Source organism: Passer montanus, unplaced genomic scaffold (assembly GCF_014805655.1).
Source record: "Passer montanus isolate IOZ18808 unplaced genomic scaffold, ASM1480565v1 scaffold80, whole genome shotgun sequence".
Lineage (NCBI taxonomy): Eukaryota > Metazoa > Chordata > Aves > Passeriformes > Passeridae > Passer > Passer montanus.
The window spans coordinates 416570-434918 of NW_024373257.1; the positions used below are offsets into that span (position 1 = coordinate 416570).

At 37.8% G+C, this 18349-nt stretch overlaps 2 protein-coding genes across 5 annotated transcripts in view; one reads left to right on the top strand and one right to left on the bottom strand.

Annotated features, from left to right (window-relative positions):
• The window catches only part of CMSS1 (cms1 ribosomal small subunit homolog), a 225793-nt gene that overhangs the window by 201957 nt on the left and 5487 nt on the right, over positions 1-18349 (bottom strand). The window lies entirely within an intron of this gene.
• The window catches only part of FILIP1L (filamin A interacting protein 1 like), a 192160-nt gene that overhangs the window by 169948 nt on the left and 3863 nt on the right, over positions 1-18349 (top strand). For all 3 annotated transcript variants that reach the window (XM_039732817.1, XM_039732819.1, XM_039732820.1), the window contains one exon: positions 2197-4933. In XM_039732817.1, coding sequence (XP_039588751.1) covers positions 2197-4933 — 2737 coding nt within the window. The remainder of the gene's footprint in view (positions 1-2196; positions 4934-18349) is intronic.

Here is an 18349-nt window from a genome sequence, read left to right on the forward strand (position 1 = left end):
CTATTGATACATTTTCATATCTGTTCCCCCCATTATGTTAATTGACTGTTGTACAGAATTTGTGACTGCTTCAAGACTTTGATATTTATGGCTACTTCCCATTCTGTTAATTTTTAATACAAAGCATTTTATTACATTCAACATCGTGCAACTTAGGCACTAAAATAGAAACAGTAGGGACTGTGAAGATGTTATAAGAAATTTTATTACCATGGATTTCTATACAACATCACCATTAAATCAGACAAGTCTGGTGGACTGTAGTACAATGATGAGGACTTGCTCTCTGTGCAGGAAAATTACATTGCTTCCGAAGGGGATGCTGCTGAGGCAGCCTGTTGGCCAGGAATAGATGCCTTCAGTCAGTCAACAGCTAATTAAAAGCTGTGCAAAGCAGGCCCTTATCTAAGCTCTTCCTGAACTAAAAGGGAGGCTGCAACAGGAACTTGTCAGTGGGAAGCTGTAAAGATTCATCACTTGGACATGGACTTCACAGTAGTGACCCCAGACAAATGTGGAACAGGAATCCTGTGTTTCAGCAGCAATTTGACAGCTGTCATCATATTTCAGAGGGGGGAAGAAATAAGGATTAATGGGTTTTTAAACAGTCATTTTGTACAAGTACAGTCTTGATAACCAAATTATTTCCTTCACATGATCTACACAACTGAGTCTGTGCCATTCTTATGAACGTCATACAAATTCTAATTCTTTATTACTTCAACCTAGGCTTTTCATATTTTGTTTAATACTAGAATGTATTTATCTTGACTGTAGGAAAAATGTAATTGAAAGGAGGCATATGTGCTGGCCAAACCTAATCATACTTTAGACGAACTCCACAAACATCTTGACAAAGAAAAATCCACAAAAGAACCTAAGAAGTTGAGGTATTTGGAGGTTTCTTAGGCTCTTACATTAACAAACACACAACTTTATCCCACTACTTCAACATAGGCTTTTCAGATTTTGTTTAATACCAGAATGTATTTATCTTGACTGTAGGAAAAATGTAATTGAAAGGAGGCATATGTGCTGGCCAAACCTAATCATACTTTAGACGAACTCCACAAACATCTTGACAAAGAAAAATCCACAAAAGAACCTAAGAAGTTGAGGTATTTGGAGGTTTCTTAGGCTCTTACATTAACAAACACACAACTTTATCCCAAGTCTCTTGAAACTCCACAAGCATCTCCTTGACAAAGAAAAGTCCACAAAAGAGCCTAAGAAGTTGAGGTATTGGGAGGTTTCTTAGGCTCTTACATTAACAAACACACAACTTTATCCCAAGTCTCTTGCTAATTAAGTATGCTGCATCCCAGTAAAGACTGAGTATTAACATAACCTTGTAAAACAAATTTTGGAAAATCATGATGAAAACCTTCAAGAATCATGTAAAAGCAGGGATGCACTAAGGCATAGCTGCAAATCCAGGCCTAACACACATTAAGACATTTGAGCTTTGTTAGGTTCAAAAGGCACAACTGAATACCTCTTTATCTGCTGACTGCATTTGTGTGTGCATGTGTGTGTGTATTTGACATGAAGTCACAAGGCCTGCACTTTCACTAAGGATAGACTTGCCTAATTTTGCTCTGGTGTGCTGCTTATCAATTCACATTAGGCAGTCTAACTGCCCATTGCGGCTACATTTCCTTCACATACTCAAAGGTCCTTAAGTTCTGATTCTAAAATATCAGGATGGTTTATAAGTAACAAAGCTAGGAGTTTTATGATGCTGTAAATCATATCTGCCCTTGAGGGCTGCACTGACCTAATTTCTCAAGCATTATAATAATCACATTTCTTAAAAAAAAAAAAGGCACAACACACAAAAACCCAAAGCTTGCATGCACATACCTAGCCTCAGCAAACAGCTAAGAGAGGTGCAGTTCCAGTGAAGAATAACAGATTAGTTTTGTTGCACTGATCCCTGTCAAAAGTTGAAAATGTAATTAAAGAGGCACAATGAGAAGTTGCTAAGTCTAAATGATCATGCTGAAGTGTTCATTACAAAAGAACTTCTGAATAGGAAGGCCAGTGGGCACTTCCAAATAATGCTGCAAGGAGAGGTCTGCTTATAGTTACAAGTGAATGTTCATGGACATCTGGCAGAAATATTGTAGTGTTTCAAGTGTGTTTTTAAATGCCCACTAAAATGGCTACAAAATACAATATTATTTCCTCCCACAGATTGAAAAAGCTTCTTGAACAAGAGACAGTATATCAGGCAAAAAAAGAAAAGGAAAACAACAAGAAAATATCTAAATTGAAAGAAGAATTGACTAAACTGAAATCCTTTGCTTTAATGGTGGTGGATGAACAGCAAAGACTCACTGAGCAGTTGAATCAACAAAGTAAAAAAATTCAAGAATTAACCACTTCTGCAGAACAAGCACACAAAAAGTTGACTTTTGCTGAAGCAAAAATTCAAGAAGAGAAACAGAAATCCAGCAGGCTGGAGGTTGAAATTCACGCCCAGAGCAGTAAGATTTCCCGAGACCAAGAAGCGATGATGGCCAAACTAACCAATGAAGACAGTCAGAATCGCCAGCTCCGGCTAAAATTAACCACTCTCAGCCGGCAAATTGATGAGCTGGAAGAGACCAACAAATCTCTACGAAAAGCAGAAGAAGAACTGCAAGACCTAAGGGATAAGATAAATAAGGGAGAGTGTGGGAACACTGCACTTACGGCTGAAGTTGAAGAGCTACGGAAACGACTGCTGGAGATGGAAGGAAAAGATGAAGAACTCACAAAAATGGAAGATCAGTGCAGAGAACTTAATAGAAAGTTAGAACAAGAAGCATCACAGAGCAAGAACCTTAAAGGGGAAGTGGATAAACTTAATAAAAGAATTATGGAGCTGGAGAAACTAGAAGATGCTTTCAACAAGAGTAAACAGGAATGTTACTCCCTGAAATGCAACCTAGAAAGAGAAAAAATTTTAACAAAGCAGTTGTCCCATGAGCTGGATGGTTTAAAAGCTAGAGTTGGCGAGCTTGAAGCCATTGAAAGCAAGTTAGAAAAAACTGAGTTTACACTTAAAGAAGATTTAACAAAGCTGAAGAGTTTAACAGTGATGCTTGTGGATGAAAGAAAAACTATGGGTGAAAAAATAAAGCAAACAGAAGAAAAGCTGCAAGCTGCAACTTCTCAGCTTCAGGTGGAACAAAATAAAGTGATGTCAGTTACAGAAAAGCTGATGGAGGAAAGTAAAAAGGCACTGAAATCAAAATCTGATGCAGAGGAAAAAATGTCCAGTGTTACAAAAGAAAGAGATGAATTGAAAAACAAACTCAAAGCAGAAGAGGAGAAAGGAAGTGATCTTGTTTCCAAAGTGAATATTCTGAGTAAAAGACTTCAATCTTTGGAAGATGTTGAAAAAGAGTTTCTTAAAAGTAAACGTAGGGAGAGTACTAAATCTAGCACCTCCTTGCAGCAGGAAAACAACATAATCAAAGAGCTTTCTCAAGAAGTTGAGAGGCTTAAGCAGAAGCTCAACGAAATGAAGTCAGTAGAAGATGATCTTATGAAAACTGAAGATGAATTTGAGTCTCTAGAACGAAAATATGTCAGTGAACAGGACAGAGCCAAGCTCCTCTCAGAGGAGTTGGAGGCTGTGAAAATGGAATTGGCGAGGTATAAATTAACGGAAAAGGCAGAGTCCAATCAGGAGCGCCTTTTTAAGAAACTCAAAGAAGAGGAAGCTAAATCGAGTCACCTTTCCAGAGAAGTAGATGCACTGAAAGAGAAAGTTCATGAATATGTGGCAACAGAAGACTTAATCTGTCACCTGCGAGGTGATCACACAGTCTTACAGAAGAAACTCCTCCAGCAAGAAAACAAAAACAGGGAGCTAGCAAGAGAAATGGAGAGCCTCACGAAAGAACTGGAGAGGTACAGATCCTTCAGCAAGAACATCAGGCCCGGTCTCAATGGAAAGAAAATTCCAGATGTGCAAGTTTTTTCTAAAGAAATCCAAACAGATCCAGCAGACAATGAACCACCCGATTACAAAACCCTCATGCCTTTAGAGCAAACGGTCATAAATGGGCAGCTCTATGAAGACAGTGATAATGAGGAGGAACAAACAGCATCTTTGAAAAGCAACTCATCCACTGCAAATGCTGGAAACAAAAAATTATGGATCCCTTGGATGAGGTCCAAAGAGAGCCATCCTCAAAATGGAAAGATACACACAAAGCAAAATGGAAACTGTGCACAGACTGGAGATCTAGTGCTAAGTCATACACCTGGCCAACCCCTTCACATAAAAGTAACTCCAGACCATAGACAGAACACAGCAACCCTTGAAATAACCAGTCCTACCACGGAAAGCCCTCACTCCTACACAAGCACAGCAGTTATACCCAACTGTGGCACTCCAAAGCAAAGAATAACCATTATTCAAAACGCCTCCTTAACACCTGTAAAATCAAAAGCAGGAGAAGGTTATGTGACACCAGAGCATGTAATTTCTCCTATTACTATGACTACTACTTTTGCAAGATCTCAAACTCCTGAATCGTGTGGTTCTTTAACTCCTGAAAGAACAATGTCCCCTTTGGCTTTACCCGGCTCAAGTTCTCAGGAACAAACACTCTCCTCGGAGCCTTTGGAAATGGGAGCCAAGCACGCTGTTTTTAGAGTATCCCCAGACAGGCAGTCATCATGGCAGTTTCAGAGATCTAACAGTACAGGATCAAGTGTAATAACTACTGAGGATAACAAGATCCACATTCATTTAGGAAGTCCTTATGTCCAAGCTCTCACCGCTTCCAAGCCCATCAGCCCTTGCAGTGCAGTGCAAGACAGCAGAACTCCAGCACTAGCTAATGGCCTACCCACTAAGCCCACCAATAAAATCACCAGCAGTATTACTATCACACCAACAGCCACTCCTCTTCCACGGCAATCACAAATTACAGTAAGTAATGTCTATAACTGACCCCCATCCATGCTGACACCCTTACCAGCAACCCATCCTGTTTTTCATCCCAGCGAGAATTATTTGGAACAGCCTCTTTACTTTGGGAAAGTTCTGTGCATGAACTGTACAACAGCATATGGAACTAACGTTAAGTTTTGCCTGCTTAGTGTTATCAAGTGTGCACTTACTGTATATCTTCTCATTGAAATACAGTTATGTAAAATATTTAGTCTTGCACTTGTATAAATGCATCTTTATGTATTGCCATTTTCAAAATAACTCACATTACTTTTGACTGCAACTTGCCTTGGTAAAATATTTTAACATTACAAAAAAAACCAGTAAATAATTATTTTCATCATTGCTTGCTGAATATTTTTTGTTTGTTTTGTGTGGTTTGTATTTTTTTTGCATGTATGGTAGAATTTGAATTAAGCCATAATACTGCCTGCTAACTTCAGATAAGACTTGTTTCATTATCTTCCCTGCTATTTCCCAATTCCTTCTAGCCCTCTCATTTCAGGTAATTATCAGTACATCACACACAAAATATTGTGTATTGTACAATGTTTGGTTAAAATTCTTTTTAAACCCTCATGCAAACTTTGCTTGTAAGTGAACCAAGTTCAGAAGCTTGTATCACAAAGTAATTCTCCCCAAACAAAGGTTTTTTTTTTCCAGTACAATAGAAAAACTGCAATCATTTAGGTATGCTGTAAAACAAGAAACAGCAACATTTGAATTTCTAAACAATAATTCAGGAGAATAGATTTACATACAATATTCAGATTTCATCTAAACTCCTAGCCACAAATCTGACAAACAGTATACATCACACAAGTACTCTGAAGAAGAAACAGGATTACCAAACTATGGCATACCTTCAAGTTTTTTACTTCAGACAGAGAAAGCTTGGCAGAAGCATTAAGAAGCAATACTAGATCAAGTCTCCAAAGATGCAGGCCTCTGGGTCTGGTATAAATAGGAGTGCCATACAGAATTGACAAAGCAGGTTAAGGTATTTCAGTGACAATTACAGTATTTGTGCCTGGGAAAAGCACAGAAATTTAATGTGCCAAACAGTCAGTTTCCCATGAAGTATTGCTAGTGGTGGAAGAGCTTCACATACAACGTAAATCAGTCCAGAAGATCTGGAATGCACATTCAAAATCCTCTTTTTCACAAAGACTGTACACTCCAAATCTAAATTGTAACAATTGTTCTTATTCTAAAAAGTTCTATTCTATTTTTTAGAATAATATTCTAAAATATTCTATTACATTCTTTTATTCTAAAAAAGCTATATTCTAAATGCCCATAAATTTGATGCTTTCAGGGGGGTGTTGGTAGTATGCATTATTTTTAAAAAATTTAAAACTGCAACCTCCTAATCAACAAGGAAGTTTGCAAGTAGGCAGAAAGTCCCTATTCACTAAACCCTTATCTTTATTCTGCCTATATTCCCAAGAGGAAAAGAATATTTCTGCAGTATAACTTAGCAACGGATTCAGCAAAGAACCTTGGCCTGTGATCTCACATAACAAGAGAACTTCTATCATTTTAAGTCCTTTTGATTGACAGGAAATTAAATGTTTATAACTGTAGATAATAACTAACTTTTAGAACAGTTTCCATTGAAAAGCAAAGTCCACTGCCCATATACACTTTTTTCAGTAAACAGTGGGAACAAGAAAAAAAAATTATATATGTGATAGAAATGGATAACAACATATGTATTAGAGTTGAACAATGGCAATTTCAAAAAGAGAAATTGTGTGTGGAACTGCACAACCCCAGCTTATATAATCTGAAGTTACTAGGCTTCCTAAAAGGTCCTTCTTCCTTGTTTTGTCTCACTATCTCCATGGCTGCACAAGTGAGCTCTGACCAAGACCTGGGTCAGAAAGAGTACTGAATACTCTTATTCTGCAAAGCAAACTTCGACTCACACCTACTTCAGCAAAAGTTGCTGTTGAAGACAGTGGCCAGAACTCAGGCAAAGCATAATTATAAAATTTTTAGAGCATGTTAATTATACGAGCAAGCTACCTAATTACATTCAGGCTGCACATTCCTAACTGCAAGGCTCAGTTAAGAGCCCAAAAATCAGTACCTTCAAAATACATTCTCTGCACTTCTGTTCTTTAGGATAGCGCATATCCTGCTGATCTATACCTAAGATCTCTGCAGGAACACATTACAAGCATGGTACTGAATAACTGTGTCTGAAGTAGTCACATGCCAGCATACTAACAGACACCAAATTCTCCCAAAATTAAAAGACTAATGCTTGTCCTCCAGAGACACTAAAATTTTCTTCAGCTAGACCTAAAAAGCGTGTAGGAAAAAAAATTCAGATCTACTTTCAAAAATACACAGAAGTGTGTTGATCATTAACCACCTGGCCACCTATTAGAACATCTTATAAAAGAAAAGTACAAATAAGGGCATAGCAATAAGCACACACAGTCCTTTGGACAGTTACCAAGCTATTATGAATAAGGAAGTCCAGTCTTTAAAGCTCAGATTTGAATACAAAACCTAGATGAAAGTTCACACCATTTGTAAGTATAATCATTTAACAGGAAAGTACTTCATTCCCTGTCTTACACTCATAATGATTTATCAGCAACTGTCTAATTAACAAAAGACAAAGGAAGCAGCCACTCATGACATTAACTCCTAAGTAAGAAGCATCAGCACTGACTGGAAATAAAATTGCTACATTTCCTAAAAACGCACCTTGATTAAGGGATGCTTATATTCCCCTGCTGATGAAACAAACCCTGTGTAGATTTAAGTGACTTCACAGCAAAATTTTTGTTAGTCAATCCAACAGATTAAAAAAAAAATCGAATAATTATTTTTGCCTGAAAATAAGGTTTGCACAGTGAAACAGATTTGTTCGGTTTGAATTGCCAAGATCAATATAAAAGCAGAGAAAATAAGCACTTGGATGTACTTCCTGAGAGCTGAAACATAATTGTTTAAACAGAAAGAAGTTAGCTGTAATTTTATCATAAAATAGCAAATAGAAAGCATAGCTTAAGGAAGCAAATTACTGAATTACAAATTAACCTTGAGTTGTTCAGATCACCACTCCATATATCAGAGTGTTTCCATTTTGCTGAGTGGAAATAGCCACCTGCTTCCTTGGCAGACAATAAGAAAACAGCAGAGCAAGGAGAAATTTGACTAAGTTATCTGCACATTGATTCAAGCACTCTGAACAAAAAACATCAAGCATAATCATATTAAAGTTTGACAAGTAAGGCAACTTTTCTAGGATTTCAACGACCCTGTAAGTGGTAAGTACTGCTTAATTTGGAGGCTGAGACACTTTTGCTTTCAGCAGTTGCTCAAAAGCCTAAAGTCTGACAGGTATGTAATGGTTCATTTAAATGTTACGGGGAAATAAGGTCACATAAAAAGAAGCATTTATCAGAGGGATTAAGCTGTGAAAGAGAGCATAAAAACAGTTTTCAGCAGATCATAATATCAATTCTTCTCTTTTCCAAAACTCTTGGCAAGCATCTCTAAGGTCTAAAAATCTACCCTTTCTCCTTTGTGTTTAGTTAACGACTCTGTAAGTGGTAAGTACTGCTGTTAATTTGGAGGCTGAGACACTTTTGCTTTCAGCAGTTGCTCAAAAGCCTAAAGTCTGACAGGTATGTAATGGTTCATTTAAATGTTACGGGGAAATAAGGTCACATAAAAAGAAGCATTTATCAGAGGGATTAAGCTGTGAAAGAGAGCATAAAAACAGTTTTCAGCAGATCATAATATCAATTCTTCTCTTTTCCAAAACTCTTGGCAAGCATCTCTAAGGTCTAAAAATCTACCCTTTCTCCTTTGTGTTTAGTTCCCAGCAAAAGGGAGAATTAACTGATTAAAAAATGACAGCAGTTACCAGCCTACTTTCCTTCACCATTTTGGGTTTATTGCAGTGAATGATCAAATGCACACAAGAGAAGGCAGCACCAACACTTTGTTGTTTATGCCATTCTTTATATGTGATTAAATTTCTCAGAAGAAATACTTGCAATTTTTGTCCTTACAGGGAGGATGGATGAGGGGAGGGAGGGAAAAGGAAAAAAAGCAAAAAGAAGAGAATACCAAGCGATAGTGGTAATCTGAGACCAAAGCACCCATCCATCAACTATGAGGTAGTATTTCAAGTTATTTAAAGACCTCCTTCAAGACACTAATTAAGAAAAAGAATTGACAAAAATTACAGGAGCAGACTGCTAATCTTCCTGATACAAAGCCCCATAGCCAATATGGTGTGTCTGGGGACAGTATGTAAGACTGTAATAAGAAAAAGATCTGTATGTAAGCATTTCATGCAAGGATTAGGAAGGCGTGCTCCCCACACCAGGGAAAAAATAATCAGAAACAGAATTGTACAGCACTATTTTCTGAATAAGATTCAATGGATGCTGCAGGGTTAGATGATGGAAATGGAGTAACCATCTGCAGGATGACTTTGTCCCTAGGAAACAGATATTGAGGCAGGCAAAACAAAAACTGACAACTGCCTAATCTCCAGGCTTAAGGAAAGACTACCAAAACATTATGTTACCAAGAAACAGAAGAGAAAATTATCTTATGGTTCAAATACAGCAAAGTGGGTGTATAAAAATGTTTTAAAATTAACACCAAGTTCTTTAAGTGGGAATTTGCTCAAAAAAAAAAAGGCAAACCATAAAAATTTAAGCAGCGTGAAGTGTTTTCACAGATCTGCAGCCAGTGGCCCCAAGATGAAGCTGAATTCTCTCTGTGCTGTAGCTAGCACATTATCCAATGACCCACCATACTGCGGGCACTCAGAAAGCCTCAAACAGCAGAGTTGCCAACTGAATATGAGTCTCTTCTGACCACAAAGCAAAGTATTCCTGAGAAACGTTTTTTGAGTTCAAGTGAAAAGACCTCTTTTAATCAATGTCTCTTCATTTCCCATGCAGTGATCTGACATCACAGGGTATTCAAACAGGGATGGGCCAAAGAATCTCCCTCCCCTTTTTCACCCCTACCACAACCCAAATTACAAAATATTGCCCTTTCAGTTGTGCTGTCACCACTTCCAGAAGGCAGCACTGTGAACCAGGTCAAGAAACTAACCTGGATTTAAAAACACAAAAGCTAAACCACAAACAAAAAGCCATATGCCACAAATCCTCACTAAACAAAACAAACCAAACCCCAAACAACCTCTACAAAACAGGATCAATTTCACAGCACAGCTTTATAAAAGAGCTACATCAGCATAACGAAATGGACAAGCAAAAACGAAAAAGGAGCATTTTGTAGTGCAGTCGCTGCCAAAGTCCTGGACCCATCACCATTGTCTGCAGAGATACAATCTAGCACACAAATACATCACAAAGCACTTCAAATATACAACAAACATTCAGCAGCCCCACTAAAATAATTCTGTATCTCTCTTGGGAGAGAAGTTTATTGACTTGTGCAAAATCCGAGCAAGGCAGCTTCAAGTGTGATTAGTACCTACACTTTTTTATCCTTGATTGTCTCATACTCAAGCCACTATAGGTCATGTTTTGTCCTGAAAAAAACTGGACAAAAAGTAGAGTCTTTTGTTGTAATTAGCATTTTATATATATTAGAAAAAAATATATATACTGAAAATAGGACTCTGATTAACACACCTTTTCATGTGGCCTTCCAAGAGAAAAACAGCCTACTCACAGACAGAAAAAAGCCATGATGGTAAAAGCAAGAGGGTCTTTTTCCTTTTCCATGCAGAACCTCTCACCTTTTCACCATAAAAATTGTTAACATGGGGAAAACATACTCAAAGCTTTTGAACAGACAATATTGATGATGAAGACATTTTCACGTTAAAAGGCATGTACATGTATAAGCGCAAACACCTTTTCAAACTGCCTTAAAAATACCCAAACACAAATATCCCTACGTGCCCCCAGTCTGCACTGAATAACCCTCCACTGCCAAGAATCTTTCTCAACAAATGGCAGAGCAGATTTAAACCAAGTGGACTGCTGGTTCTCTCCAACAGCACAGACACCTAAGCGCCTGCAGGAACACATCCATGCCAGCACACCCCTGTGCAGGACACAACTGCAATTGCAGCGTGGTATTGTGCTAAAAAGGCCACACTTCTGTTCCTAGGGACCCCCAAGGGCCCTGTCAAGGTGCCTGAGACCCCTTGGGCTTTCAAGGGGCAAAGGGAAGGTTAACAATGAACAGCTGCTCATTCCAGCTGTGTGGTGATGCTGATCACCCAGCCCCAGGTCACCTTGTCCTACAGGAGTTAACCCACAACATAACCTTAGCCATCCCTGCATTCTTGTCAGCTATCTGCTAGAAATGAGTCTTTAACTTATCCAAAGTTTAAAATCATATCATCGCACTTGCCAGTGAAGACATGTCCCAAGAAAAGCAAGGCACATAACAGAATTTCAGAAACTGTAAATACAACTTCTGCCTCCAACCATTCTTCTTTTCCCCACCACCAGAAAGTAGATCTAAACTCTGCATTCAGGAAGTAAGATCACAGCAACACATTTAAGTGCATTAGTGTAAATTGTGCCACGTGTATGGAAATAATTTCTAATATTAATACTGATTTTTCTGTCAAATATGCCATATTATTGAAATCAAGAGGGCTGTAACAAAGCAAATATCAGCAGAAGAGTAGAAGACACATAAAATAGAGCTTATAAAGGATGTCAGGATATTTTTGAGCCTATTTCCTCACCATGACAACTTAAAACCTTCCAAATAAAAACCTAGTTCATATAGTTCTAAAAAACTTCTGCAATGCCAGCTTTACAGTTACCCAGGAATCTGGAACAGGCTTGAAATACCCTTGTCATTAAGAATCTTTCTAAACAAAATTTATGTTGCTGAAATTGTACTCCTGTATTCTCTTTCCTGTCTCCCCAATGGACTTTGAAAATTATTTTCTCTGCAACACATACTAGAAGACAATTATCACATTGCTTCTCAGTTTTGTTTTCTCCAGATTAAACAAACCCAATTGCTCTTCCACTTAATAGCTCAAGTACTATTACTCTAGATTACTGAGGAGTCATTTTCCCTCTGCTGAGCTGTTTATGGCGGTGTGACAATGCAGTGAGCCATGCCAGACACCAGCCTGGCATAGGTGTCACCCTAAGTGAGGTAGTGGCAGTAAGGATGACACGGCTCCTGCTCACACATCTCAGCACAGTCACACACCCAGGTGTGCTACATGAAAGGGAATCCAGAGCAACTGAGACTTCTCACTTTGGATTCCTAGAAAACAAATGCCAGGATCTAGCAGAAGTACAGAAAAGGAAGTATCTAAATGCTCTGTGCAGTTGAGGATGCCTAAGCAGAAATTTCAGCCAAAGCTTTCTGGCTTGGAGACCAAAGGGAATATTCAAGTTTATCACTTAATCTTAACTCGTTCTCACTTGCAGACCTGGCTTTCATTCTGACTGCATTCAATCATCCAGGAACAAACTTAAGTCTGGCAAGAGGCACGCTTGTGCACATACAGACATGGACTTCTGAGTAAAGGATCTTCAGCACCATCCCCTGGACACTTTCACTAATGCTGCAAATAATACTCACTCAAATTCCTTAAACTAAAAATTTAAGCAGTGAGAAAGAAACTTATCTAAAGTTATTTCTCCTAGATCAAGTGCTACAGTGACATAAAAAAAGAAAGAAAACTTACAGCATAAATACTACATGCTCCCTCCATTTAAATGAATAAAGTTCAAACAGGAAGCAAAGCACACATCGTACTTTCAGAAGGAAAAGGAAGGGATTAGGACCAAAAGCAGAACTACTTCAACAGCACAGAAACATAAATATTTTCTCTCCTTGACACTCCCACACACACTTGCCTTAGCCCACTCCCTAAAGCAAGCATTGCATTGTGTTAAAAGCTGGTCTATATAAATAAGCTGCCTCTGTTCCCCATGGAGGAGAAAAAAAGGTGGGTATAGACCCTGATATTTCAGAGCATGCTTTCTCCATTGTCTTCTTGGAATTAGAAGGGCCATTTTCACATTAATGTGAAAATTTCTCAATTGTCACCTGTGCTAGTGTTTGTCACCATCCCTGAAGTACCCACTGTCATTTGCTGAGACAACAAATGTAGTCCCTGTGTAGAGTTCTCACTCCAGCCTGCTTTCTCCTGCCAATTCCTATTACAGGCAACTGATGTCTGCTTCAGGAGTTAATTTAAAAATCAAATTAAAATGCAGCCTTCTTGATTCTTAGATCATTTCTTGCCTTGAGAATTAGCTTTAACCGTTCATTTCTCCAACTAAGCACTCTTATTTTCCAAGCCTAATGCCTTGAACCAATATGGTGCTATTATACTTACAGACATACCACATAATATAATTTAAAAGTGGTCAGTTTAATGCTTTTGGGGTTGTCATTGTTGTTGCAGTAATTATTTGCTGATTTTTACTCAGACACATTAAGTAAAGGAAAACTGCCTAACTACTCAGACAGGTCACTCCTGGGCAACATTTTGTTTCTGGGGGGGTTTCAAGAGCATTAATGGGAACTCACAAGGGATCTCCAGACCACGAGAGGCAGGTCAGCTTGTTTTTTGAAAAACAAACACGTCTTTTTTTCCTCTTCTCTTCTCTGACTTAGAAAGATAGCAGATATAAAAAGTGGCCTACAGATGGGAACTCAAGAGACCTAGCTAAACAGCAATGATGAACACAAAGCCAGCAAATTCAGAATACAAATGAGAGTTCAAAAAAGGATGAGAAAGACTAAAAACATTCATCTTGAAGGAGAAAATGAGTGGGTAGAAAGGATGCATACATTTGAAGAGAACTGAAGTAATTAATGGTGTGCACACAGATTTCCCATACATAGTTAAAAATCCAATTGAAAAGGCCCACCAAAATCGATATATAAGGGGTTTTTAGTCATTCAGGTCTGTCTAAAAACCAAACCAGACATCTGGAGAGAGAAGCCTGCTATGGCCAATGTATCTGCTCACATGCCTCTACACTAAGCAGCAGGGAAGGACCTAGGAGTATTGCACAAGGATTTTCAGCACACATACAAGTAAACCATGGCAGAATTTTATATTGGTTACTTCCAAGCGCTTTCCAGACAACTCCCACATAGTACCATTCCCTCCTTATGCATACATCTTACAGCAGCTTAAGCACTGATCTTGTCAAGCGACCCAAAATGTTCTGTTTAAAACTCTTATCTGAGATTTGTAATTTATCAAGTACAAGTTTTAGAGAATAAATAAAGTTTAGGCCTTGATCTAGGTACAGGTGTAATTGAATTCAAAAAGCTAAGTGTCAGTAAGTGTTTTCCTTAAATTATTCATTCCTTCCTCTCTAGAATTTGTATTACAAATGATGAAAAATAAACCAATTTTTAAGTGCAGTATGAGGAGGAAGAGAACTAGATGGGCATTTGTCAAATCCTTGCCTTGATCAGAAGTTAGATTGGTACAATCACTGAAGTGCAAGTTCAGATGCTTATTTGCATAGGAAAAAACAGCCCCATAATACAACTGTTATCCTCAAGTTTGAGCCTATGCCAGGAGTTAGAGCAAGTCAGTTACTGTGGCTAAAATCAAACATGACACAAGCAAAAGAGAGCAGTACAAACCCTGAAAGCAGATCAAACCTTGACAAGTCTCCATCAGTTATAATGCAGGCACTAAATGATAAAAATGTAGATGTATTCAATATTGTCAATTCAGAACTGCAAAACACATAGTTTTGAATCATAAAGAAAAGAAGTGTTTGAAATGGAATCTGATGGCTCAGAACACCTATTGTCAATGGTGGTTTTAATGAGCTAGACACTGGTGCAAACTGTAGGCCAGAGCACAGGGATATTTCAACACCTAACTTTTCATTAATTCAATAAAAGCTTACAGCCTGAATACCAGAGTCAGATGCACAAAACCTGTAAAAATCTGGGCCTATGAATACCTTCCTGAAGTACTAACATGGCTGATCAATCACTCCAGACAATACTCCAACCACTCTGTAACCTAAGGAATCTCTGAACTGGAACACTTTTCAAAAAGACCCTGAACCAAAAAAACCAACACAACTCTTAGAGATACAATCTCACTTTAACATGCAAGACTTCACATAAATATTTTTATCTGTTCACCTAAATATACTTGATGCATTTTGCTAATTACATTAGCAAATGAAGGCTAATGTAATTCTTTCTCTAGTTGGGAAACAGACACGTTTTCTATCATTGTTATAATTACATCAGGCAGTAGCACTGCCAGTAACAGCCCACCCAAACATTTTATTCTCAGTACCATGCCTCATCTACCAGGCTATGCCACATGGTCAGAGGCCAACTCTTCCAACTCAGTACTCATGGAAAGCCACATAGCAGTAATGCAATTATCCCCTCCAACATCGGTTCCTTAACACATCACCTTCAGTAATTGAAGCAAAATGCTTTTTGGTTTGGGGGCAAAGAGTTAATTCTTTTTTTTTGCTTCCTTTCCTACTAATAATATGAATGCTAAAATCCCAGCCTACTATGAAAATGCATGTTGATTTGTTTATTCAGCATTTAACGAAGAGTTTTAGTCGGGTTTAAGTGAAATACTACGATGCAATACAAAAGGAAATCTTCGCTGCCACCTAGAGGTAAAATCTTGAAGGAACAGAGGGAAAGAAAAATGCATCTCCTATTTCCTTCCTCACTTTCAAAGCCAAACTCTTTCCTTTCTCAATGCATTGAAAAAATTTCAAGTGCTACAAACTGAAACATCCTGATTTTAAAAATAAAAGCACGAAAGAGGTTTTAGACACTCAGACTACGTATCTCCTCTTTGGTAGTGACCAGTGTTAAATGCCTGTGAACGTTAAGTACAGGCACACAGAGTAGAAAATCCAGCCTTTGGCAGCCTGCACCTTACGGCTGGAATCTTCACACATCTTTGTGTTTAGCAGTCCTTGATCGATGCCCCGAATCAGTACAAATTCTCTCCAAACCTATTTATATCATCACCTCAAAAATTGTCTGTCCCAGTGAGTTTCATTGCTCATTGACAAGGGAAAATGCTTTTCACATACCTTTAATCCACCCTCAGTGGATGCCCCCTCAAGCATACTACAAAATTGCCCTATTCACCATAATGCTACATTTCTGCTGTTCATTTTTCTCACCACTATCTATTTTCCAATCTTGAAGAGGTTTAACATATGTTATTAATCTTCACTCAGAAGTAATTTCGTAATTGATAGTCTTTGCCACCTTTTTGGCATTTTGGCATACCCTTTCTTGAGCTGTTCGGACAAAACCCAGCAAAACATTCACAATGTAGGATGGTTTGGATTCACACACTAAAAAATGATGGGATTTGTTTTCTTCTGTTCTTTTCCTAGTAATTCCTAACTTGTCTGTTACCTTTTTAACAACTGCCAGTTCCTGAGCAATGAGGACAATTTACAGGGATTCCAAGACCCGTGTTCTGACTGACAATAAATGTCACTACTGTACATGAACTAGTTTTTCCTACATATATTATTTTTCAATTGTTAACACTGAACTGACACACATTTTTTACTCACTAACATGAGTTACTGTCGGCTCTTGCTTCTAATATGCTCCCTGGTATAACATATGCAAATATTATCATTTCAGCACTGTCTTCCTGTGCAGTTTATGAATATGTTCAGTATCAGAGGTGTGAGATTCAGATCCTATCTTCACTATACTATTAAAAACTAGGTCACTGCTCTGCTACCTATCCACTTGTCGCTTATTAATCTTGAAAATTTTCCTTGTTTTTCCACAGTTTGCCACAAAATCTGCTTGCACAAGATTCTTTTGTTAGAGACCACTATCAAGGGATTTTTTAAAAACTTACCTAGGTCTTTCCCTCCCACACGGGTCTCATCATTAAACAATCCAATAGCACGTACCTATATAGCAATATCTAACAGACCTGAATATTATCCCTGACAAGAAATGTGGATGTCTTCACAAAATCAGTAACTAAACTTATTACTTAACTGACATTTCTACACTTTGATCAGTTCAGCAGTTACATTCATGAATCTTCACTCTAAAGCAGCATTGCGCCCCTCTAGCATCACCAACAATTCCAGTGGTGGATTGCACATCACTGACAAAGATTCTGCAATTTTAAAAATCATCTCCTTCAGAACTCCTAGAAACGTATCACACTGTTCTGGGAGACTGTTACTATTTTATCTCTTTGTTATCAAACTTTAATTAAGCCCAGGCTGATTTTTTTCCTTCCTCATGATCCATTAAGCACATCTGTGATGTACAAACTTTCCCCAAATTCCTCCACACTGAACACATGCAATGATCTGATGTTGGCTCAGCTTTATACTATTGCAAACCCCTGCCATACATAATTATCTACAGGTAAATGACAAGCTTTTGATTTGTGATTATTTTCATTTTTTTTAACTTGCCCCACCAGATCATTACAGCCACTAGAGTTTTGATCTAGCTCATTCTTACTCATAATTAAGTCACCAGAATTCCAATTTTCTACTGTCCTCATTTGAACACAATTTCCATTTTGTTGTCTTTAAAAAAAAAAGCAAACAAAAAACTATTAAGTGAAGTTCTTTTACCCTTAGCATGACTGAAAAAGTTATATAAAAATGCTTGTGATGCAAAAAGTTTTTCTCATGACTACAGTATGTTTAATAATCCTGATTTCAGATAATGGTACTTTTCAAACAAATTTCTTGCCTTTATAGATTTTGTTGTCTTTAAAAAAAAAAAAGAGTAAAGTTTTTTTACCCTTAACATGACTGAAAAAGTTATATAAAAATGCTTGTGATGCAAAAAGTTTTTCTCATGACTACAGTATGTTTAATAATCCTGATTTCAGATAATGGTACTTTTCAAACAAATTTCTTGCCTTTATAGTACTTCACCCCTTTTCCATGCACATAATAACTTTTCTGGGCATATTTACATTTTTTGCCATTAAATATGACTACGATCATTCTGGAGGGGGAGCTGTCTCACAAATACATTAATTTTGTGTACACTGGTCACTGTCAAAGAATGATCTCTCACAGTAAAGTATGCCCCAGGTATTGTCCTCTGCTCAAGACTGAATCAAGATTTGCTTCTGCATGAGGAAGTTCTTTGATTATCCACCAGAGAACTCACCCAGCTCAATCCTTTCCACTGCATCACTCACCCAGCACCTAGGGTTGTCAGCTGACAAACAGGAAACCCCTCTTATTTATACTCTGAGTTTCAATCCAATGAGATTCTTTGATATTCCCCAATCAAGTGGGTAAGTTAAATACAAAGCTTCTGTCTCATTACAAACAAGATAAAGGAAGTTTAAACAAACAGTTCTAAAAGCAGTGCATTCAGGTTTACAAATTGAAAAAAGCACTACAAAGC